The sequence below is a fragment of the Rhyacophila brunnea genome, unplaced genomic scaffold (assembly GCF_057557595.1).
Source record: "Rhyacophila brunnea isolate RB1 unplaced genomic scaffold, BYU_Rbru_1.0 scaffold_9, whole genome shotgun sequence".
NCBI classification, from domain to species: domain Eukaryota; kingdom Metazoa; phylum Arthropoda; class Insecta; order Trichoptera; family Rhyacophilidae; genus Rhyacophila; species Rhyacophila brunnea.
Genome location: NW_028233361.1, coordinates 36,594,614 through 36,618,564, shown reverse-complemented (window position 1 = coordinate 36,618,564; position 23,951 = coordinate 36,594,614). Strand labels below are relative to the sequence as shown.

General features: G+C 34.4%; 2 protein-coding genes and 1 long non-coding RNA gene across 5 annotated transcripts; 1 reads left to right on the top strand and 2 right to left on the bottom strand.

Moving 5' to 3' along the window:
• Nucleotides 1–477: 477 nt before the first annotated feature.
• On the bottom strand, nt 478–1,835 carry LOC147063570 (mitochondrial carrier homolog 2-like). The gene is made up of 2 exons (XM_085959764.1): nt 1,700–1,835; nt 478–1,524 (listed from the first exon to the last, which is right to left on the bottom strand). The coding sequence occupies exon 2, from the start codon at nt 1,515–1,517 to the stop codon at nt 603–605; it is 915 nt and encodes a 304-aa protein (XP_085815890.1). The 5' UTR covers nt 1,518–1,524; nt 1,700–1,835; the 3' UTR covers nt 478–602.
• Nucleotides 1,836–2,259: 424 nt separating this feature from the next.
• On the top strand, nt 2,260–16,486 carry HDAC1 (histone deacetylase 1). The gene is made up of 7 exons (XM_085959578.1): nt 2,260–2,404; nt 6,281–6,393; nt 6,920–7,037; nt 7,957–8,057; nt 8,515–8,758; nt 10,681–11,481; nt 13,597–16,486. The coding sequence occupies exons 1-7, from the start codon at nt 2,356–2,358 to the stop codon at nt 13,668–13,670; spliced, it is 1,500 nt and encodes a 499-aa protein (XP_085815704.1). The 5' UTR covers nt 2,260–2,355; the 3' UTR covers nt 13,671–16,486.
• On the bottom strand, nt 16,485–23,662 carry LOC147063568 (uncharacterized). Of its 3 annotated transcripts, XR_015072092.1 has the most exons (5): nt 23,153–23,662; nt 21,274–21,781; nt 20,689–20,842; nt 18,956–20,519; nt 16,485–16,719 (listed from the first exon to the last, which is right to left on the bottom strand). It is a non-coding gene; the product is annotated as an uncharacterized LOC147063568 (long non-coding RNA). The 3 variants fall into 3 exon arrangements; XR_015072090.1 differs by lacking the exon at nt 16,485–16,719 and having other exon boundaries at nt 18,808–20,519; nt 20,689–20,805; nt 23,153–23,612; XR_015072091.1 differs by lacking the exon at nt 16,485–16,719 and having other exon boundaries at nt 18,817–20,519.
• Between the last annotated feature and the right edge of the window lie 289 nt (nt 23,663–23,951).

The following is a 23,951-nucleotide window of genomic DNA, read 5'->3' as shown; positions in this document are numbered from 1 at the left end:
TTTTCATTAATCTCATACTGATTGAAAAAGGGTTGCGAGAAAAAACGTGAGATGAACTTTCAGTTATGTATTCGGCTTAATTTCATTATTGTGTGGATCAAGTCTTTCAATTCTAATAATTAACATATGTAATAATTGTGGTTAGCTTTATACGTATTAGAATAAGTAAAAAAAAGGTACATCACGTTTATAAGGAATACACCCGGGATGTAGCCCTCAACTTCTCAAGAAAGCCAGCAATGGGCGTGTCGTTGGCCGTAGCGTCAAAATCATTGAACTCGGTTATGGGGAATACAGCAACAAACACATTTTGAAAATAGCCTATATACTGGATTATTTGTTAGGTTAAGCTAAACTAACCCAACCTAACAAATAATCCAGTAAATCAGCTATTTTCGAAATGTGTTTGCCGCTGTATTCCCCATAACCGAGTTCAATGATTTTGTTACTATGGCCAACAACACGCCCATTACGTGGCCATTGCTGGCTTTCTTGAGAAGTTGAGGGCTACACCCCGGGTGTATTCCTTATAACCGTAATGAACCAAAAAAATGATGGCTTATTTTAAATATACCTGATTACTAAAACTACTCCTGAAAGAACTAATTTAACTTTAAAGCGGTAGACCCAAATGACGGATCGGAATAATAGCGAAACAGAAGTGATCCGCCTCTCTTATGTTGTTTTCTCGACACGAGGTCAGTGAGACAAACCCGCCACGAATTGTAGCTCGGCATCAGTGGTGGATTTCCAGCCAATAGACTACTTCCACTGACGGCCATGCATGTAGACACTAACATTAAAGGATATGTTACGGTACTTGTCAGGAATGTCAAAACCGGAAGAGTATACCCTCGGGACTCTTTCGTTTTAACGATATATTTATTCGCGAGGAATGCAAGAAATACGGAAACACCGATACACGATATGTCACCTACGAGCTTAGGAACGAGTCCTTGGAAAAATCCGGCAAAACCATTATCGCGGTATATGGAACCTATTGCTCCGATCATTGACTGGTAACCTTCTTCTTTGCCAATGAACGACGCCATCATTCGCACGGTGACCACTCTGAATGGATATGATATTACAATAGACACTGCGTGAAGAGTAACTTCTTTTCTGGCGTATTTAATGTAGTCTTCTTGTTTTGGTTCATCGTCGGTGATGATATTGGGTGGGTCATCGATTTCCGGCCACGACAGGTTTAAAGCGGTCACTACCTTCATAGTAAAGTTGGCTGTGGCTAGATTGCCCAATAACGTAGGCAGCAGTCCATTGAAACATCCGACGAACCCGTCTGTTTTCCTAATGTGTCTTATATATTGAAAGACATTTGGTAAAACTAGTGCCGGGCGGCCCATCAGCGTTCTTGACATTCTCGGAGCGATGGGCTCATATCCCAACTGCATTAAAACTTTTGAGTATTCCATTGGATGGCATATTACACCCAACATTGTCTGGGTGATGAAATTACTCACTTGCTGTTGTTCCAAACTACTATCTATTGTAGCCATTGTGCAACTGTAATGTAGAGAAATTATGTTTATTACGCTCGGAAGGTGAAAAGGATATTAAATTCTCGTGTTTACATGCGAAAACGAAAAACAGCTAAAAGAATGGTAAATATTTTGTATCAGTAATCAGTATGTTGGTATTGAATAAACTGTGATATAGAAGCATTATTAGTGAGTCTTACGATTTTATTAAAAGTCAAATATTCAATAAAAGATTGGTTTAGTTATGTAAGTCAACTATCTGTCAAAAAATATTTTACTGAATCCAATATCCATTTAATCTAATCTATCTTTTTCTCATTGGTTGGTACATTTTTATCATAAACAACTAGCCGAAACTCGCCATGCGCAATATGATGCAATATTGCATTTAAAATTTTAATTAAACATTATGACTACCGGTAAACTAATAATAAACAGGAATATTTCTTAAATCCACAGGGTTCTATTAATTATTATAATTAATCACAATAAAATGTGTATTTGTACATATCTACCTACCTACCTAAATATATTTCTAACCTATCTGGATAGTTTTATAAATAGTACCTATGATGCCTAAAATGTAATATAATTATCACCCTATTACTAGGTTTATATTGTTAATGTAAACATATTGTGTTTTTTATTTATTTATTAATAATAATAAAAGGGAAATTAATTTTCCTTCTCTCTGCTTCGTGGTGTCTACATACAGTCAACCATCAGTCAACACTTAATTAAGACCATAGAGAGATCAGGTCTTTCATTGTCTGTGATTCTTCTGTGGATGGCGGTTCGCATCAAGTTGTCGCGGAGTTGTTTGTTATTGAGAAACATTGTTTAAATAATCGTAATCATGGCTATGCAACCTCATAGTAAAAAGCGCGTGTGTTATTATTACGACAGTAAGTTAATTTCAATGCTCATGTATATTTATAATTTTATGACAAAGTCATATGTATATTTTTTTTCTTAAATGGTTTTATTTTCCAGTCGTCAAGAAGTCGAATGTAGTCACTAATATTATAAATCTCTATAAATTATATTCATCCGATATGATTATTGTTCATCGCGACAGTGTGAGCTGTCAAAATATCGAGACGAAATTTACCCTCGTTATGCGATAAGTCGTTGGTAGACTCGGGCGTCTGTAGTTTTCGCCGTCTCCGATTGGTCCTCGTGTCTCGTACCTACCGATATGAAGCACAAGCTGCGAAGTCAACTGACGATATTTTAGATAGACATGGCCAAAACGAGCATAAATATTTGAAACGTCTATCAAACTACAATGTTTAGTTATAAATAATATTAATAAAATAAACAAATGTCATTGGTGACGTACTGTATTATTTATTTTTGTTCATACTTTGTCAATAACATATTTTATAATATTCATTATGGGTGTCAGTCAACCCATTAGACCGCGATACAAACATTCAAAAGTAAATCTTATGTCGTGATTGTTTATCCTCAAACTAAACAGCCGAAAATTAATATTTTGCATTATATAGATTTGTAGTTGCATGCAGTGTTAGTTGTTTTTTTTTTAGAAAATACCTACTTTGAATATTGAATATTTGAACACATTGGTAGGTAGGTACCCACGCACACACGGCGACCATCTATTCTTTATTTCAGAGGACCGTCTTTGAATCTGGTGTATATTATGTTACGCCGAATGTGCGAAATTGACTATTACATGAAATGGGCAAAATTTTGGCTAATTCATGTAATAGTCAAGCCCGTTGCCTTATTCATGAATTAAGTAAATTATCTGCCGAGTACGTGAATTCGCCAGGGTATGGAATTCTTAAACTGTACATAACAGTAGAAAAAGTAAATTTAATACGGATGGTTTTATTAGTTATAATTGGACATAATATAATATTATTATTAGGTTAGGCTTTGTAATTCTGAATTGAACTGAATGTCCATTTTTAGGTTAGCTGACAAATGTCAACAAACTATCACAAACACACAATCGACCATTACACGATTGAAACCGAAGCACGAATCAAATCGCGCAAATACCTTTTAATAAAACACTTCCGTTATCGTATTATAGTTCTAGATTTTTTTTTGCGCATAGTAAATTGATATGAACGTTATTGATTGGTATATTTTTATATTATAATCAATGACATTTGACACATTTGGTTAGTTTGATTAGTTGCAAAAAACACCACCGGAGCGCGACCATCTATTTTGACCATAGATAATATACGTAAATTTTGACCAATGCATGAGCATTTGACACAATTAGTTAAGTTGCAAAAAATACCACCATAGCGCTGCGCTACTATCTAATTTATCAAATGCATGAACTAGACAGAAAAATTACTGCCGAATTCACGCACTCAGCAGATATTTTGTCTAATTCATGAATAAGGCAACGGGCTTGCATTTTTCATGATTTAGGCAAAATTTTGCCCATTTCATGTAATAGTCGATTTTGCACATTTGGCGTAACATATCTCAGTTATTAAATTTATTCTGAAAAACCTGACATGTAACACATAATTTTATTTTTCACACGAAAAAAAACGCACTCGATTGGATTCGAACCACCGATTGTTTGGTTATCAGCCGAACGCACTTCCTTTACGCCACAGTATGATATTGCAATCGTGACGATTATACAGTATAATATTATAGGCTAGAATTGTTCCGTTGCCTAGGCAGCGAATTTATTATTGTCGGTCATTTGCAATTCCTTACATAAACATACTTGAAAAATAAAAACAACGAGAAACCATTATATAATTGAATACGTGTATTAATTAAGGCGCTAAGTACCAAAAACATAAAAACTGACATTTTTATAGAAAACTGTTCTACATACCAACGCCAATAACTTCAACTATAGTCTAAGTGCCTCAAGCAAGTCAAAAAAATACAGCAAAATAATTAAACCTGTCGACGTTGTGAGTCCGTGGGCGTGTTTTATTTATAGTGGTGTAAGTAGCACTGCAGTGGTCAACGGCATTCAATATAAAATAGCTGACGATGGTGTGTTGACACTTGCGAGTTCTTAATACCTAAAATTATAGAAGCTGCCGTGATTGCTTCAAACTGTAAAACTACATTTTTCAAAAGGTCTGTTTCATGAAATTTTACTGCAATGATTCAGTGTTTTGTAACTACAGGCAATACTACTTTTTGGTACTTAGAGCCTTATTTCATTCACGTATTCAATTTTGTAACATAAGTTAAAGTGTATAGAAATAAACCAACGGCATTCCAATAAGCGGTCCCTTTTCTTGAGTGTGTAATTTAACAAGATAATTAAGAGCTAGTCAAAGAATCTAGTTTATCACAAGTTTTGTTTTTGTTACGCCAAAGAAGTATAACATCTAACGCGCGTACATAAGTACATGCACCGATTTTTTTTGGGATAGGTACCTATGTCAAAAAAATCAGCCTATTATTGATGGAATTTTCATTTTGGGAATATAGGTACATACATCATATACCATTTTATACAATACATATCTGAAAATAAAAGTTTAGGACATTCGACAAATCTGTAGAATCATCCTTACTGCAATGTAGGTAGAGTTGATTTTGAAAGTAGGTATGTAAGTATTATAATATGTTGTTGGGAAAATTAAAATAATGATACATACAAAATAACTCATTGCAATGCAGGTAGAGTTAATTTCACTTTCATCTCAACCGTGTTTAGGAAAAAGGGCGTAACCCTCACAGAACAAATTTTACAGGAGAGGCAAAAAACGTTTTTTGAGAGATTTTAGTTTAAAATTTTATTAAAATAGGCAGACATTAGGTGCATGATGATTGATGATATGGTTTAATATATTTTCGATCTAATAATAATTAAAGAAGTTATTACAGAAAAATCATTAAAATTGAGGATAAATGCTTTTTTCCATAAATTAATTAATCTCAATTAAAACCTGAATTTAGATAATAATTCGGCATTTGCGGCTTACTTCCTTTTTATAGAACATGTATTTAGTTGTATACATTGTTAATATCTAATAAAAGCACTTTTCGAAAAATCGAGTGTTACGCCCTTTTTCCTAAACACAGTCGATCTGTTTACAAAAATATGGAATTTGTTTGAGAGGACTGAAGTAGATTGAATAAAAGTTTGTGGCACGGTGTCATTTTTTTAGTCACGTATTTTGTCCATTTAATATATGAATGTCTTCTGGAGGGTAAGAAATTGGATAGAAAAGAGATCTCTCGATTTTCATTGTGGTGGGAAATGGTGGTTGGATTTTGGTGCTGAATGGAGGGGAAAAAACATTTCTGGCAAGGGGGTCTAAGAGAACTTGACTTTGATTCTAGGCAGATTTTTATAACAGTTAAAAGTTAAAAAAACCAATGCAACCACGATTTCCACGAAGGAAAGTTATAATTTGATATTTCATCCATCTCACATATTGCAGTAGCAAAGCGGACATTTTAACCTATAAATAGGTACACTTGGAAAGACACTTCCTCGTCAATTTTATGTGGGAAGCCAAAGGCATTATTTTTAAGATCATGTAAAACACCAAGAAATACGCAATATGTAGGTTTTGTAAATAAAGTAACAAACTTCAAACCAAAGCAAAAGCCACCATTTTGTGTTTGGGGCTGCCAATAGAAGAAAAAAGTAGTGGAATTTGTAACCAATACAACCAAACAATCATACGATTCGAAAATTCAACTGCCTTCAAAATTCCTAATACGAAATGCATTTAAGCTCCTATCTAGATTCTTTGGTATCACATAACAGATTTATTTTAAAAATGTTTTTGGTTTTTCCATAGGCGATATTGGCAACTATTACTACGGGCAGGGCCATCCCATGAAGCCTCACCGCATACGCATGACACACAATTTACTCTTGAACTATGGACTTTACAGAAAGATGGAAATTTATGTATGTACAACCTATGGATATAATATATCGTCTCTGTTCTGGCAGAACACACTAACTGGAGAATACTAGTTTTGAGTAATTTGACTTTGAAGTTGTTGAAAAGTTTGAAATAATGGTCTATCATGTGAGTTTATTAAGTAATCGTAAAAAGGTTGACTTTAAAATAAAGACTGTTTATTTATTAAGAAGGTTTCCAGACGGTAAAGCTTGAAATAAGGAAAATTTTGGTACTGACTCAATATGTCATTTTTTCGAATTAGTGTCTTCTGCCAGAACAGTTACGATATTATGTACTTCTATTTAAATATGCAAAAACCAACTGATGTAGGTTCGGTTCTGGTTTTCGTTCTGACAAAAATAATAGTTTTTCAGTTCAGTTCCAGTTCGAACAACTGGCTTTGTGTTTATAAACGCATATGTATAACTTATAATATATTACGTATATCCTCAATGTGATAAAACAAATGGTCATTGAATTTTGATGGCTACTGTGATCGTTGTTTTATCAAATCTTATGAATTTGCAGCGTCCTCACAAAGCTACGGCTGACGAGATGACAAAGTTCCACTCGGATGACTATATCAGATTCCTGCGCTCCATAAGGCCTGACAACATGACTGAATACAATAAGCAGATGCAACGCTGTAAGTACAACTACCTCTTACTGCCCGTTTTGTTTCATATAGTATAGTCTCGGTGGCGATCTACTGAACTAAAAATCCCCCCCGCTCTTTCACGTACATATCTATATCCGACGTCCGCTCCCGTCATTTACACCACAATGAAATGTTGATTTTAGAATAGTGATAATTCTCCTACAACTCTTACCAATTACATGCAATGACAAGAAAATTATGTAATTTGTGACATGAGTTTCCTCAGTACCTTCACATATTATGAAATTTCAACAGTTGGTTTCAGTGACTCCGAATTTGAAGGTTTTCCAATAATTTTAGATGACATTTTTATGTTTTAAAATGTTTTTACTGTTCCACCTTTCAATTACAACATTGGTTATATATTATTGATTACAGCGGTTTTTTCACTTTCTCTCTTAAAGTCTAAACCAGTGTTTCTCAATTTTTTTACACCTGCAGACCGCTGAAAATGGGAGAACCGTTTTCCGGACCGCTATCGTAGAAATAAAAATATATTATTTATATAGTAAAATATAATACCGTCTGATTGCTGTTAAAAGAACAAAAACACAATGCACAAATACTAGCAGGTGCACGGGTTTTGAAGATTTTATTGGAATTTTTAGCATATGCATTTGTATGCCAAAAATTCGCTGACCAGAAAAATTCTGCAGACCATCGGTTGAGTGATAATGTGAGCCAAAATCTTTTGAAAGTATAGGATTGACTCATTTGATGAATTATACCAAATAAGATATTTTCTACCAAATAGCCACAAATGTATTCACATTCCATTCTATTGCATTTGAAACTTGACATCTGCTCTTAAGATAACATCTCACTTAAGAATTGAATGAATACTGATTGAAGTGAAAAATATATTATTTATATTATAGATTTTTAAAACAGACATGTTTTTCAACAGTTAATGTGGGAGAGGATTGTCCGGTGTTCGATGGCCTTTACGAATTCTGTCAATTGTCTGCCGGAGGTTCGGTTGCTGCCGCTGTTAAATTGAATAAACAGGTGAGTACTATTTATTAATTATCACCAATTCTTGATTTAATTATTTTTAAATAGATCTGAAGTTATCCGTCAAAATTGAATTTGGAAGTCTTCAAAATACTCTTTACTATAACTGTGAAAATTGTTGCTTTTTGAAAAAAGTTTTTTTTTTATAAATTTAGAAAATAAATTACAAATGTAAAAAAATTACGGTATTTCTGACTGGTGTAGACACACCTCTAACTCACGGCTCTATTGTAAAAATGGCTCCAAATGATCGCTCCACCCGGCATAACGGTTAGAAACTGCAATGGGTACCGATTCAACTATACTAAAAATGTTTTGTAATCACTATCAAGTATTGTAATACAAAAAAGATGATGATGGTTTCTGTGTTTTATTAGTCTGAACGGTTTGTTTGAATTCAATATTCTATGTTTCAAGTTTGCATCATTTTATGATTTTCAAATTTAAACAGGCTTCAGAAATCTGCATAAACTGGGGAGGCGGCCTTCACCACGCCAAGAAATCTGAAGCTTCTGGATTCTGCTACGTAAATGACATTGTGTTGGGAATCCTGGAACTGCTCAAGTACCACCAGCGAGTGCTGTACATCGACATTGATGTCCATCACGGAGACGGTGTGGAGGAAGCCTTCTACACTACTGACCGTGTAATGACTGTCTCTTTCCACAAATATGGAGAATACTTCCCTGGAACAGGTTGGATTGCTTTTATTTTTTATAAATGTTTATCAGCTTGCATCTAGCTCTTGACTAGTTTATCGTAATTCATATGGTGCACATGACCTAGTCAGCGCAGTCTCCCAATGTCGATTGATTGAAATGCGCTACAATCACTAATGTTGTATTTTATTGATTCAAACAACATATTCGTGTAAATATTATATTATCTAGGATACTTTTATTTTGAATAAATCATTCCCTTTATAAAATAAATATTATTTATTTATATCCATAGGCATTTACCTATTTCGTCATATATTTCCAATAGGGTAAAATTTATATGTTGATTTTATACACATTTTTGAACATGCCATAGGAAATTATATTTACAGTAAAACCTCGTTAATAAGAACACGGATAATTCGAAATTCGCTGTAATTCGAAATTTTCGCGAAATAAAAGTCCCTTGAACATTATTATCATATAAAACCATACCTTTAATTCGAATTTCTTAATTTGAAATTATATAAATATATTATATATACTGGCATATAAAAATATTCAATAAATCTTAATAAAGTACACTATTTCATTTCATTGAAAATTGTGACAGACTTTTCTTTAAACATCATAAATTACTTATTTTAAGAAGGTAATAAAAATAATCCTGACATTTTATGACCCATTAACACACAGGAACCGGAATATTAAGGCCATACATCAGTTGAGGCACGGTCTAAAAAGATCGTTGCTAGGCGATGCGCGGATTGCGGGTCGCGGGTGCAAATGACTCCTGTCAAACGAAATATTATTTGTCATATAATCCAACATACGTCCATTTTATGTTCTGTTTATTGTTCTATTAGTAACAATAATATATTCATTGACATGTTTTCTTTTTAAAGTAAATGGGTAACGTTTTTAGTCATCTTTACACGATTTAAGAATTAATTGGCCCGTCGCCATCACGAAGCAGAGTGACGTGTTTCTAGCTCGACGTTCTCTCACTGAATGCTAGCGAGTCCAAAATTTCGTCGCGCCTACAGTTGAAAATTATTTGCCGTTTCACTGATGCGTCACCTTAATGAAAATGAAATTTTTTTTTTCTTCTAAATTTTTATATTTTCCCCCATACATTTCATAATTTATAATTCGAGTTTTTTTTCAATTTTCGGTCCCGTGGAATTCGTTTTAACGAGGTTTTACTGTACATCAATCGTTATTATAATTATTTTATAAATATGTGTAAATTTTAATTAGATTTATGGACATTGTCTATGGCAGAAACTATTATTTATTTACGTTAGTTATACATATTAATTTATTATTCGAGGTCTATATTTTCACACCAACTTAATATTATTTAAAAGGTTCTAGTTTTATTCAAAACTTGTAAACATAATATATGTATAATGTAATATGTTTACATAAATAATTATAACTTTGTTTAAATAGGAAATGAATTTGTATAATACAAAAATATTTTTATTTTATAACATGCGACACAGGCGCGCCACGCGAACTCCTACTTTACAACACCCATATCTAATGTCACCCGAAAACTTTCAACAAGTCGAAAATCCAGTAGTTTTATAAAAACATGAGAAGTGGGAGGTCGCCGGCAGTCTGAGCCTGGCGATCAAACTGTAAGCCAATACTGCCCGTCTATGGGTCCAGCAGATTTATCTATAAAAGATATTCGTTTGACCACCATTAAGTGTTGACCTGCAGGCTCAACCTGCAGCTCTAACTTGCCGTGTATGGGCAGCAATTGTATCAAACTTCTATACGTCATGTGCTGTTTCTCATAGTGGGGCAAAGACAGGCATATATTTTTTTTTCCTTGTTTATCTGTAGGCTCATTGTTTTGTGCCAAGGTTTTCCACTCAATATATTTTTTAGTGCCAATAGTGACATCTGAATATTTAATAATCCGTGTGCAATTAATCTTCTTACAGGGGACCTCCGTGACATCGGTGCCGGCAAAGGAAAATATTTTGCAGTGAACATTCCTCTCAGAGATGGCATGGATGACGAGTCGTATGAATCAATATTCGTCCCGATTATTTCCAAAGTGATGGAAACTTTCCAACCTTCCGCAGTGGTCCTTCAGTGCGGCGCTGACTCTCTGACCGGCGATCGGTTGGGTTGCTTCAATTTGACAGTCAAAGGGCACGGCCGGTGTGTGGAACTGGTCAAGAAATTTGGCCTACCTTTCCTTTTGGTGGGTGGCGGAGGTTACACCATCAGAAACGTATCACGCTGTTGGACATACGAAACATCAGTAGCCCTCGGCTGCGAAATTGCCAATGAGCTTCCTTACAATGACTACTTTGAATATTTCGGTCCCGATTTCAAACTGCACATCAGCCCTAGCAATATGGCGAATCAAAATACTCCCGAGTATTTGGATAAAATCAAGAACCGTCTCTTTGAAAATCTTCGGATGTTGCCACACGCGCCGGGAGTGCAAGTCCAAGCGGTTCCGGATGACGCAATCGACGACGATTCTGAAGATGAAGACAAGGTAGACAAGGACGACCGAAATCCTCAGAGCGACAAAGATAAGCGCATAGCCCCCGATAATGAGCTAAGTGAGTCTGAAGATGAAGGCGTTCCGGGAGGCGGCCGCCGCGACAATCGCTCCTTCAAGGGGGCGCTCCCCAGGAAGAGGCCCCGATTGGACAAGCAAGACGCTCACCCTCACACGCCTTCTGCCGCAGCCCCCGCACTCCTACCGCCCAAGGATGAAATCAAATGTAAGTTTTATAATGATATTAATGTTATTCATCATTTTTTGCACTACAATTAACGGAATCTTGGCCTCAAATGTTTTTGCTACTAATTGCTTCAGTTGAGCATATCCTTCAATCAAGGTTTTCTATTGCCCTCGTACGACGCATACATAATATGAAAAGTAATTTAGTAACTGCAGCCATATTTATTGATCTGTAAGATCAAATATTTCCTCAGCTGAATGCAGAACTATTCTAACTTACATTTGAAATTTTTGAGGAGGGAGTCTTTTGAAATTTATTGAAATTATTTATTATCTTTGTGGATAAATGGATGTAACACCATTATCAAGACTATTCAGATAGGCCGTTTGCCTTTGCTTAAATACTATACGTGTATAGATAGAGACAGAATACATTTTCTTATTCGTTCCAGCAATATTATGAATTTTTACATTATTATTAATTGTAATATTATTAATACTTTGAAAACCCTAAGTGGGTTTTTTAAAATGGATATCGAAATTTTCAAAATTTATCAAAATTACAGTATTCGATGTATTACAGTATTCAACATCCATGGATTCATAAGTTGGCGGCATACCATGCCATGATCCACAGGCTAGTTAGCGTACCCATGAACAAATTAGATTTTGAGGATGAACTACATACCATTAAACAAATAGCCTTAAGTAATGGATATGAAACATCAATGGTAGATAAAATATTATATAAAAAACAACTTAAATTAGCTAGATCAACAATATACCCTAACGTTAAAGATTCAAATCGTTATTACAAGTCCATTGGTTATCACGGCATTATTTCAGACAAAATTTATCAAGAAATTAAACATAGCGTTAACGTAGCATTCAAAGCTAATAATAATCTAGGATTAAACTTAAAAAATAGTAAAGATAAAATCAACAAACTGGAGAAAAGCGGAGTTTATAAAATAACATGTGGCACATGTAGTCTATGCTACATTGGTCAATCTGGCAGGTCAATAAAAACTCGTTTTGAAGAGCACCTCCGGTTTTTTAAGAATGGTAAAACAGATTCTCAGTTTGCTAAACATTTGATATCAAACTCGCATAGCATCAGTAACAATGAAACGCCACAATGTTTGCATATATGTAATAAAGGTTTAAAATTAAATTTACTTGAACAGTTGGAAATTAATCGCGAATTATCCAAAAGTAATGACATAATTAATGAAAATTTGGTAATGTATTCGTCGCCACTATTAAATATAATCTAAACACACGATTAAGACAATTATACTAATAATATTTTAATTGATCAATAATGTCAATAAATAACCATCGAATACTGTAATTTTGATAAATTTTGAAAATTTCGATATCCATTTTAAAAAACCCACTTAGGGTTTTCAAAGTATTAATAATATTACAATTAATAATAATGTAAAAATTCATAATATTGCTGGAACGAATAAGAAAATGTATTCTGTCTCTATCTATACACGTATAGTATTTAAGCAAAGGCAAACGGCCTATCTGAATAGTCTTGATAATGGTGTTACAACCGAAATAGCTATCGACAAACCTTTTTAAAAAAACCGATAAATGGATGCATCATATTTTAGTCGGATTATTGATGAAAAAAATGGTGCATGCACTTGTCCATATAAATAATAAATAACTGAAGTAGGCTGTTTCAAAAAACTCTTCTGCAAAATATTTCAAATGTGAGTTGGAATAGTTCTGCATTCAGCTGACGATTTGTTTCTCATTATTTCTGTTGAATGATGAATAATCTGACTAGCTACTAAATTATATTACGTCACCATGTTTGATCCTAAGAAGATCGTAGTAGACCTCCACGGAGTGGGGATTGTGTTAGCAAATTTTTTGTTTCTACGAAAAATCAATGTTTGCTACTTGCTCAACCTATTGGGTCCATATTCTTGCCAGATTCGAACCTGGGACCCACGACATTATAAGCCTGCATCTTACTGCTCTGCCATCGTGGATGTAAATGTTATTGCACAATACTCCTATCTATTCACGTCATTCTTTGAGTCTTGAGTGTGCATGGATGAATCAAATAAATTCTGAAACTTTAATTTTTGGCTAATCTTTGCGGTTACAGTAACACAATCTCTTTCATTTGCAGCGGAGGACTCGAAAGAAGATATGAAGGTGAGCAGTACTGACGATGGTAAAAAAGAGGGCGCGGTCAACCCGTGAGTCCGCATAGACTGCACCGTCGGTTTTCTTTCAACTGTGATGGAACACATTTTTTAAAACTTTTCATATTAGGATAATTATTATATGTATTGATACTTTCGGCAGGCTTATTTTAACAGAAGAATTTACTGTTCAAACAGATGAAACGCACAATATTGCTTTGGTTCAAATTAAGTTGAGAAAATTATGCATTTTTTCTTAAATTTTTGGATGCGCAAGGTAAAAACCATTCATTATTTTTGGAATGTTTGTTTTTATACAAGCAGAACATCTGTCTTACATTTTAAAACACATACTGATGAAAAACCATATAAATACTGTTTGTTCTTTATACGTAAAAGGTAGCGCCACATAAAATTAACTTTAACATTAATAACCATTAACTTACACAAAAATATGCCTTGAACAGTAAAAACACCTGTTGGACTAAGTCTGTGGTTCTAGATAATAAATATTAATGTCCGTATTGATTTTCGAACATGATTTAGTGTGCAAGAACAAGAACCCCATCGATTGCCGTCAATAGTGGTATAATTTATTAATTTCTTTGTTTCTAAGGATGATGCCATTTATTTAACCTGAAGAATTATATACTGCAGTACAGTAAAACCTCTATGTAACGGACTAATTTGGTCGAGGGAGTGTCCGTGAAAACCAAAAGTCCGTTATATAATAAATAAATAAGCGTTTCGAATGCATACGTTAAAAATTTTAATATTGTGTGTATTTAACTAAACAAATAAACAGTGTGCTTCACTGCGGAACATTTAATTACCACATTTAACTCTTTGGACGCTATTAGGTGGCCATTAGATATAGTTGGCATGCTATTTAAATGTGGCAATTAATTAGTAATTATCTAGTCAGCAGTCAATATGTTTGGCCACCTAATGAGGACACAACAGCTATGTCGTCAGCGCTGTAAGGATTAAAAACAAAACAATGTTTATAAATGCAATCCTATTAGTAACACGTCAGAACATAGGCCTGCACGCGTTAAAATTGTTGCAGAAAGTCATGCCACGCGACAACAGAACCAATTATCGCGCGCAAAATTGAGGTTTTACTATACTTTTATTATTTCTTCCCGATATGTTGGCTAATAGTGAATTCTATTTTTATATACAATCTGAGGGAGAAGTGGTAATTTTCATGCTCATTGTATAATTTTGTCTAGACTATATAAGATGGCTGCAAAGTCAATTACAATAAAACAAAAAATGTATGTGTAAAAGTGTGTTAATTAAATTTAATTCTGCAATACCTTATCATATCGTCAAATTGTTTTTAAATCTGTTTAAGATACCGGTAAACAATATGTCAGTCAGTAATAGAACTGTTTTAAATATGGAATACAAACCAAGTAAAATAATATGGTAATAATGTTCATAGATTGTATTGATTTTGAAGATCATGTAGTATCCATGTATATATACAACCTAAGTCGGCTCTCAATCTAAACTCGCCTCGGTGTTCCGCACAGCCATAAATTAAACCTTCCGAGAACGACGATCCGGTGTTGCTGTGTGTTACCTAGTAACAGTCACGCGTAGCCTTTAAAACCAATGTATGACCAATTTGTAGGTGTTTCTACGCGACTCGGAGCACGAGAAGCATGCAACTTGTCGATTTCCAACAGCAGATGTTTTTTTTTCAAACGAAACAGTCTCCTTCGACCAATCTGCGGAGCTCCATTTGGCAATGTGTGTGTTTTGTGATTAACGATGATGTCACATTGACGTAGACGAGATAAATTTTGATGTGATAGCCGGCTTATACTGCGTTGAATTTGCACTTACCATTTTAAAGTTTTGCAAAGGGAAAACAGTGATACCAACCGTAATTTTTTTTCATGTCATGTTTTATTTCATACTTGTGTGCTGTTAAATATTGAAACATTAAGTTTTTTTAGGCTCCCATCTATTATCAAAAATTAATGTTGAATGCGGCCCATATGTCTGAGAAATGGTCACAATAGTTAAAATGCATCAATGATATAAAAACCATGTCTGACTTTTATTGCTCACCACTATCTTACAATAGATTTTAAAAGATTTTCAATGTTTAATTGGTATTTATTTCAATGCGTGCGTACATCTATCTATAAACTACTTGTGTGTACTTTTTGAGAATATTTTTGAATTCCAAACAAATAAGAGTAAGAAATATTGCGTATGTTTGTGAGTGATGACAGAATTTTACGAATATTCAATATTTAGACTGACTTTGGGTTTATCACTGAAATGGCACACCAGTTTAAATAAATCTGCAGATCTATTCCGACTACACGAACACCTTTTAGTTATATTTCTGGATCCAAGATTGTGTTATTGATGTATTCTGTATGCAAGACGGTTATCTAACATAACCGGTAGCACGGCGTTTGGTTTATTATTTGTCACCCTTCGTACGAAGATGCGCCTGTGGATTTGTTGAAGATGTTTTGCATAATAATGTCAGCTCGCAGGCTTAACTAATTGTACTGTAAAAAACGTTATTTTTGACATTTCATAACCCCAGAAATACTTAGCACTTAGAATACATCATAGGATAATAATTATCACTGTTTTTCGTGATTTTGGAGTTAGGTGTTACATTGGAATGAATGTAAAATAATAGATACTTAAGTGAATCGGTAATAATTATTTGTCAGTGGACTCTTCACGTATGCATAATTTATTTTTTCATTGTACCACATCAGAGCTTTTCATGCCGATGAAATAATACAATAAAACAATTATAAATGTAATAACTCTACAGAGTGTATTTTTCATGTTTCAAGTCTTGAAATAACTTAATAAAAAAAATTACATGTACTCTGGTCGATTTTTATTTCACATTAACTTTGAACGTAGGATCCTACTAGGTGGAATATTTTTTACAGAGATGTGTTGTAGCCTGATCCATATAATATCCGGTAGGTGGTCTAGTAATCTCGAATCACTGCGTCAATTCCTAAAAAACTCGGCTATGAATTTCGATTTCACATCTGCGGCTGTTGTATCATAAGAAAAAATATCAATGATGCTTGTTTGCGAGGGACCTTTTTCTGAAATAAATCACAAAATATCAGTTATTAAAACCCTTTTGACAGCCTTAACAATAGGTCTTAAGCCCTGCCAAGACCGAGAATATCTATATTATGATCAATTTTTCCATCCTTGTCGGAAAACAATAATTGTACCTGAACATGTTATTTGTCTTCGGAAACAATTTTTATATAATTTTCGAACAGATGTACCTTGGTCTAAACTAGGCATTCAAAATTGAATCTGCCAAATGAACCATAAAGCGTAAATACGAAAAGGTGTGAATCAAATAACGCATCTCTGAATTATGAAATTCCACACGGATACTCAGTTCCCATACAAAATTGTGTTATCATGATAATATGACATAATATCATTAATGAATTCAAATTTATTTATTTTACATATAATGAACATAACAAATTATAAATGTAAAGCGTTCACGACATGACATAAAATAAGTGTTAACAATTTTTTAAATAAAAATACAGAAAAATGTGAGTCAATACAATAATTCATAAAATAAGAAATAAAAGTAGATGAAAGCACAGAGTGAACTTTGATAGACCCTATCTTAAAAACTTATAAAAAAACGTCCACCTAAATTCACCTCACATAAGTGGAATATATCAATATCCGAAGTGATTTCATTAAACATGGTTATTGCCCTCCCAATTGGCATTACTAATGGCAGGTTAGTTCTGCACCTTGGGAAAACAAACAACGGGTGCCCTCGATTCCTAAGGTAATTATCAGAGACACACAAGCCAACACCACCAAGAATGGCAGAGTTCACATTTACGCCGCGTATAAGTCTTAAAAAATATGTAGCTAAATAAAGATCCCTTCTAAATTTTAAGCTACAGTATGTAAGCATACCTAACAGAAAGTCAGTCGGATAGAGCCACGGATAATATCCGTACAGCCGAAAGTAAAAGGAGTCTCAAAAATTATAAATAAAACATTGCATTTATCAATATTGAAGTCCAGTTTGTTACGCCTGCCCCAATCTAATATATTATCTATATCAAGTTGGAGTTGGCGACAATCGTCCAAGGTGACAACTTCCATGAAGAGTTTCAAGTCATCAGCAAACAACAAAAACATAACATTTTTAATTACTAATGCTATGTCATTTATAAAAACCGTGAGCAATGTCCCCAAGTTTGAGCCCTGAGGCACACCAGAAAATGTTTCAAATGTCTGACTGATCCACCTAATTGATATAACGTCACATACTTAGAATTGAAATAGCGAAAACTAATGTTTCTTATGCAACCGAGACACAAGCTTGTGCATCTGATAAAAAGACTACATTCAATCTTAATTGACCTGCGTAGTCAAAACATGGATAATGAATGGACCATCAGAAAACAAAGTTTTTGAGATTTGGCTGTATCGGTGTACGATAAGGATTTCCTGGGTTGATTTTACCAACATGGAGGTTTTTAAGTAAGTCACTGAGCAAAACTCCACTACCATCAAATGCAGAAAATCTGTATAATCAACCACAATGCCTGCAATGAAAAATATGATTTTTCTCAAAACTCATGCATGGAAAGTAGAGGTGAGTTTTAAATATTGTCACCAGTTTGTGTACTCAAGTCTTGGATGACTCGGAAACTACCCATACTCAGTATCTGGGGCCCAATAAACTTGTGATGATATCATCGCGAGTCGCTCGTTAGTTGGTTGACTTTCAACACTATTGACATTAAATGTGCGTGAGCGAGATAGCACTTGAATGCAAGCATATTTTAATTTATTAGTCTATGCATTCGAATGACATAATCTTATGTATGAACAATAGGTCATAAATTTTGTGTCGTAGCACATTACATCGGGAAAGTGGTGAGATGACGCACAGGCTTGTTATGACTGCTCAAAATATGTTTAGGTACAATTTAAAAAAAATCATTGTTATTCATTTATGTTAACAAGAATATTATAACAGGGCTTCCTGTCAGACCACTCTAGCCCATAGTTACTTGAATCAAGTAGCAATGGGCGGTTCAGGAACAAGTTACATTGGAGAGGATGTTGTTTGACAGCCAATCATCAGCTTTGTTCGGGTAACAAAAGGGACAAAATTAGTTAAGTAGGTACTTGAAAAAAGTAAAAATACAAAAAATGTTTATTTTAGCCACTCATAGGCTCAGTACTTAACAAAATAAACCTAAACATAAAAATCCTTAGATAGGTATTCTAAATAAAGTCCAATTCCGGAACTGAATAAACATTACGAGTTTAGCTTACTTGTGTCGGGTCATTTATGTGGGATACTACCGCCTTCCATTCATAACAAGTACCTACATCAGGTCGCTCTGGCCATTTCCATAGTCTCCCGCACTTTTGCATTGATGAAAATAGTAGCTTCTACTTTAGAAATATGGACGATTTTCCGCGGGAAATAGGTATTCTCCTTCATATAATGTTCATTAATGAGTTTCATAACGGGCAGCCATCGAGTTTTAGGCTTAAAGCTTTCAACACTCGACTCATGCCATTCACTCTCTGAAATGTCAACACTTGGGTTAGAAGACTCAGAAGAAAATGGGTATTCAATTTCCCCATTTTCTTCCTTTGCTTGCTCATTCAGTTCTTTCTTTCTTTGCCTCTCTGCAGCTCGTTCTTTTTTCAACCGTTCCATTTCTTCTTTCTTCCTCTTTTTGTTTAGGAAATACTCCTGGCACAGTTTACCGGAAACTATGGTGGGGATTTTTTCCCTTTTCGCCCTTTTCTTCCCCATTACCAGGAAAGAAAAATGTCTCTTGAATGGACTAGAAACATTTGATGGACCAGCCACCGGTTCACTGGCGATTGGAGACGAGCATCATTACAAATCGTTAGACCAGCCTCAGGTGCACTCGCGATTGGAGATGAATCACCATCACAAGTCGTTAGACTAGCCACAGGTGCCCTAGCGATTGGAGATGAAACATCATAACAATTCATAGTACCTATTCCAGGCGGCTAAAGACATCATATCATCGGATTCCTCATTTTGCAATGCTTCATCGATGAGTCTGACTGGCTCAGGTGTAGTGATATTTTCCAACTCAGTTTTTACTTTTCGCCACACTCAGGTTCGTTGTTTTTGCGGAATGATTCAAGTTTTTCCTCATCATTGTTTTTACTCAGGAACTGCAGCCCTCTCTCTAAATACCGCTTGCGTTCCTCTGATGTAACCATTGAAGGCACACTTTCAGATTCTCCTGGTACTATCATAGCCTGAGGGTTCCATGGACAAAGTCCACATTTTTGGAAATTTCTTGAGGAATTCTTTTGTACTTGTAGAAGACTTTCGTTGGTGTTACAGCCCCACCGGCACTCCCTGTTACCATGACGATTATGCATTCTTTTTCATAGGCATTTACCTGCTGGTACACTGTCATGTTTCCTTTTTTTGGCTAAGACCCTGCTCCCCTTGGGGTTAAGGAAAAAAGCTGTTTCGTCACAATTAAATAATCTGTTGGGATCATTGAGGATTTGGCCAAGATTATTAGCTGTTATATATTATTTGACTTCTTTGAACCAAGTAAGGATATTTTGGTTTGTTACTTTAGCCTTACTTGATGTAAAATTTTGAGAAATCCTATGCGAAATATCAGGGGTTCGTTTAATAAACGCTGTTATCCAGCTTCTGCCAGGGCGGTCATCCTTAAAAGGTGTCTCTCTGTTAATATCTTTTATTAGGCACTAAACACTGAAAGTGACCTCATCCATGGTCACTGGAAACCCTGCAGAGGCCATTTTCAGAATCCAGTCTCGAATGACGTCCTCTTCTGCTTTCGTCAGCACTGAAGCAGGACCCATCTTCCTGAAAATTTAAATTGAAGTGCTTATAATTTCGTATATGGATACGGAAGTACTTATATTTCGTTATATGGTAACTACTTGTAGTAAGTACCTAGTCTCAATTATATTTTATTGCATTCAAAGAATTTTGTCTGTTTAGGTAAATTAATGCAAGAGAACCCACTTCTTACCTTTCAATCGGATGTTTTCCCTCAACCTTGTACTTCAAGGTAATTCTTGGCCGCCGCCCTTATGGCAGTTTTGTGTAATCGGATGTCTTCTACTGCAGCCAGCCTCAGGCCTCAGGGCTATAATTCAAAAATTATGTTTTTCGAAGAAAACATGCTGAAAAACATAAAATATCCAGTAATTGACCATATGATGTGTCAGTAGTTGACCCGTAGGTCATCTACCGGATAGAACTACCCTGGACACTAATATTTAATAATTAATCATCGTTCCACACATATGATTGTAAAAATTGTTCAAAACCAAGTGATATAATTTCAATCAATTTATTGAGTAGTTGACCAACCAAAAAAAGTTGGTCAACTACTGAAAAAGTATTAAAACAAGTTTGAGTAGTTGACCCCCCCCCACAAACTTTCTTCCTTGTAAATATAACTTAAAAATTAAAAATGATCTCAATACTTGAATATTATGACTGCCCGTAATGCATTAATTTATTATAAAGTCAAAAACATTAAATTGCCATATGCTTACATCCACTGAAATCCTTAACAATTTACTTAAGAAATTAAAAATAAAGTGCTTACGGCGTGATGTGTTGTTTTCAAATAGCTGCTATGACGCTCCTATGACATATGGTGATGTGTTAGTTCCTCAATCCGACCACAAATGGCTTCACTTGTCTGAACTTTACAATTTAGAGCAATCCCGCGTCTACATTTCTTATTTTGGGCAATTTTATAGAAAAAAGGTCAACTACTGGTACATGGTCAACTACCGGTACATTTACCTTATACTGCAAAAATTACCGTAAAATCTACAAGTAGGTACCACAATGTTCGCCTACGCTCAAATTACATTTCCGGATTCTCAGACCAACCGTCTGCCACGATCTCCCCCGATCATGAAAAGTTACATTTGAGTCATTACCGATGTGGAACAATTATTTGTATTCTTTGGGCACGATCGTATCGAAGGTCACCAAGATCATATGAAAATATCCGAATTAACTTTGAGCTTTCTAGAATGGCCGCACGATTGTGTCATGTCTTGCATTTGACATAGGAACACAAATTTAATTTAAGGGGGGACATGCTCGTCGAAGGTCAAAATTGAGTTTTTATTATATTTTAAAACCATGATCGTGGACACTCCTTAAACGTTGTAGATAATCTATTTATATAATTTTGAAGCCTTATTATCCTTTATAGTTATTTTAAACATTTGATGACTGCATAAAGTATTTTTGTTACATAAAATACTATTCTTTTAAGCCTCTCGCTCTAATGTTTTAGAATATAGTCAAATTTCGGTACATAACTGTGCAGTGGTGTTAAGATTTTTTACGTTTATTAATTTTTAAACGCAATTATGAAACCATTAGTATAATTTATTACGAGATAATTTTTGTAAAATATTCACGATAAAAAATTATATTGATAATCTCTGTGATCCCAAATTTGACAAGAATTAGGCATTTTTTTATTCAAAAAATCGGCAAGATTAACACATTTGAAGATGATTCTAAAGACACTTATTATAAGTTATGTCTTCGATCATTCAAGTGTGATAAACATCTTATGAATAATGATTGCTTTATAATAATTATTGACCTAAGAATAAGGTAGTGTTTTTTTGAAATACCCCATTTCTTTTGTCATTCCCTAGTGGTTAAGCTACAACATACGGCCGTAGCCATAAATTGACAAACTATAATTAAAGTAGGGAGTAAAATTATGTTAACGCGCGTGTTTGAACATGTACTTAACCGAATTTTTTTTAATTTTTTTTAAACGGTACATGTTCAAACACGCGCGTTAATATCATTTTACTCCCTACTTCAATTATAGTTTGTCAATTTATGGCTACGGCCGTATGTTGTAGCTTAACCACTAGGGAATGACAAAAGAAATGGCGTATTTCAAAAAAACACTACCTTATTCTTAGGTCAATAATTATTATAAAGCAATCATTATTCATAAGATGTTTATCACACTTGAATGGTCAAAGACATAGCTTATAATAAGTTTCTTTAGAATCATCTTCAAATGTGTTAATCTTGCCGATTTTTTGAATAATAAAATGCCTAATTCTTGTCAAATTTGGGATCACAGAGATTATCAATATAATTTTTTATCGTGAATATTTTACAAAAATTATCTCGTAATAAATTATACTAATGGTTTCATAATTGCGTTTAAAAATTAATAAACGTAAAAAATCTTAACACCACTGCACAGTTATGTACCGAAATATGACTATATTCTTAAACATTAGAGCGAGAGGTTTAAAAGAATACTATTTTATGTAACAAAAATACTTTATGCAGTCATCAAATGTTTAAAATAACTATAAAGGATAATAAGGCTTCAAAATTATATAAATAGATTATCTACAACGTTTAAGGAGTGTCCAGGATCATGGTTTGAAAATACAATAAAAACTCAATTTTGACCTTCGACGAGCATGTCCCCCCTTAACAGAATAATAATAAGTAGGTACCTACACAACAAAAAAAATATCCTAGTAAAATACAATCAGTAGGTACTGACATACCCAAGGACTTCCCGTCTTAAATGGGAAGTCGGAAATAAGGTTTTGTAGGCCTAAAAACCGGCTCTTGTCAATTAGCGGAGCAGAAAAAAACCTATGATCGTAGGTATCACTTGGTTATTTAGCGGGATTTTGCTGGTGTGTAAGGGATGAGCGGAAGCAAATAATTAGATATTAAGTATTACGAACAGTGAAACTGTAATTTACCAGTATGCGATTTAATAATATGTAAGATTTAGACTAAGAATGTACCGTATTAGTCGGTGTACATAAAAACAGCTGGAAACGATTTTCAAATCGATCATAATTCCGCGAGCTCGTAATTTTCTTGGTATCTGTAAACGCAATCCCTTCTGGATTACGATCACCTATCTTTTAATACCTCAACGAGCTGATTCCGAGAAGGTTCATTTTTTTCGGAATGTCTATCTGACAGGTGCAAGCATGGTGCAAGAGTGGGGTGAGTAATTTTCAAAAGAATTTAAATGAACATTTTCCAGATTTTTTTTTGGAATCAAGTATACCCACTTATATAAAGGAAAACAAAAAAAAACAACCTTTGGAAATGTCGGGTCGTCAAATAAAGTGGAGAAAACGGCGCAGCATTTTGTGAAAACATGGGCTCTTTAACGGCCATTTTGAGAATTGGCCAATCACAACTTTGCAATGGCCGCTGCGGACCTATGAGACCACCCATTTTTTTTAAAATAAA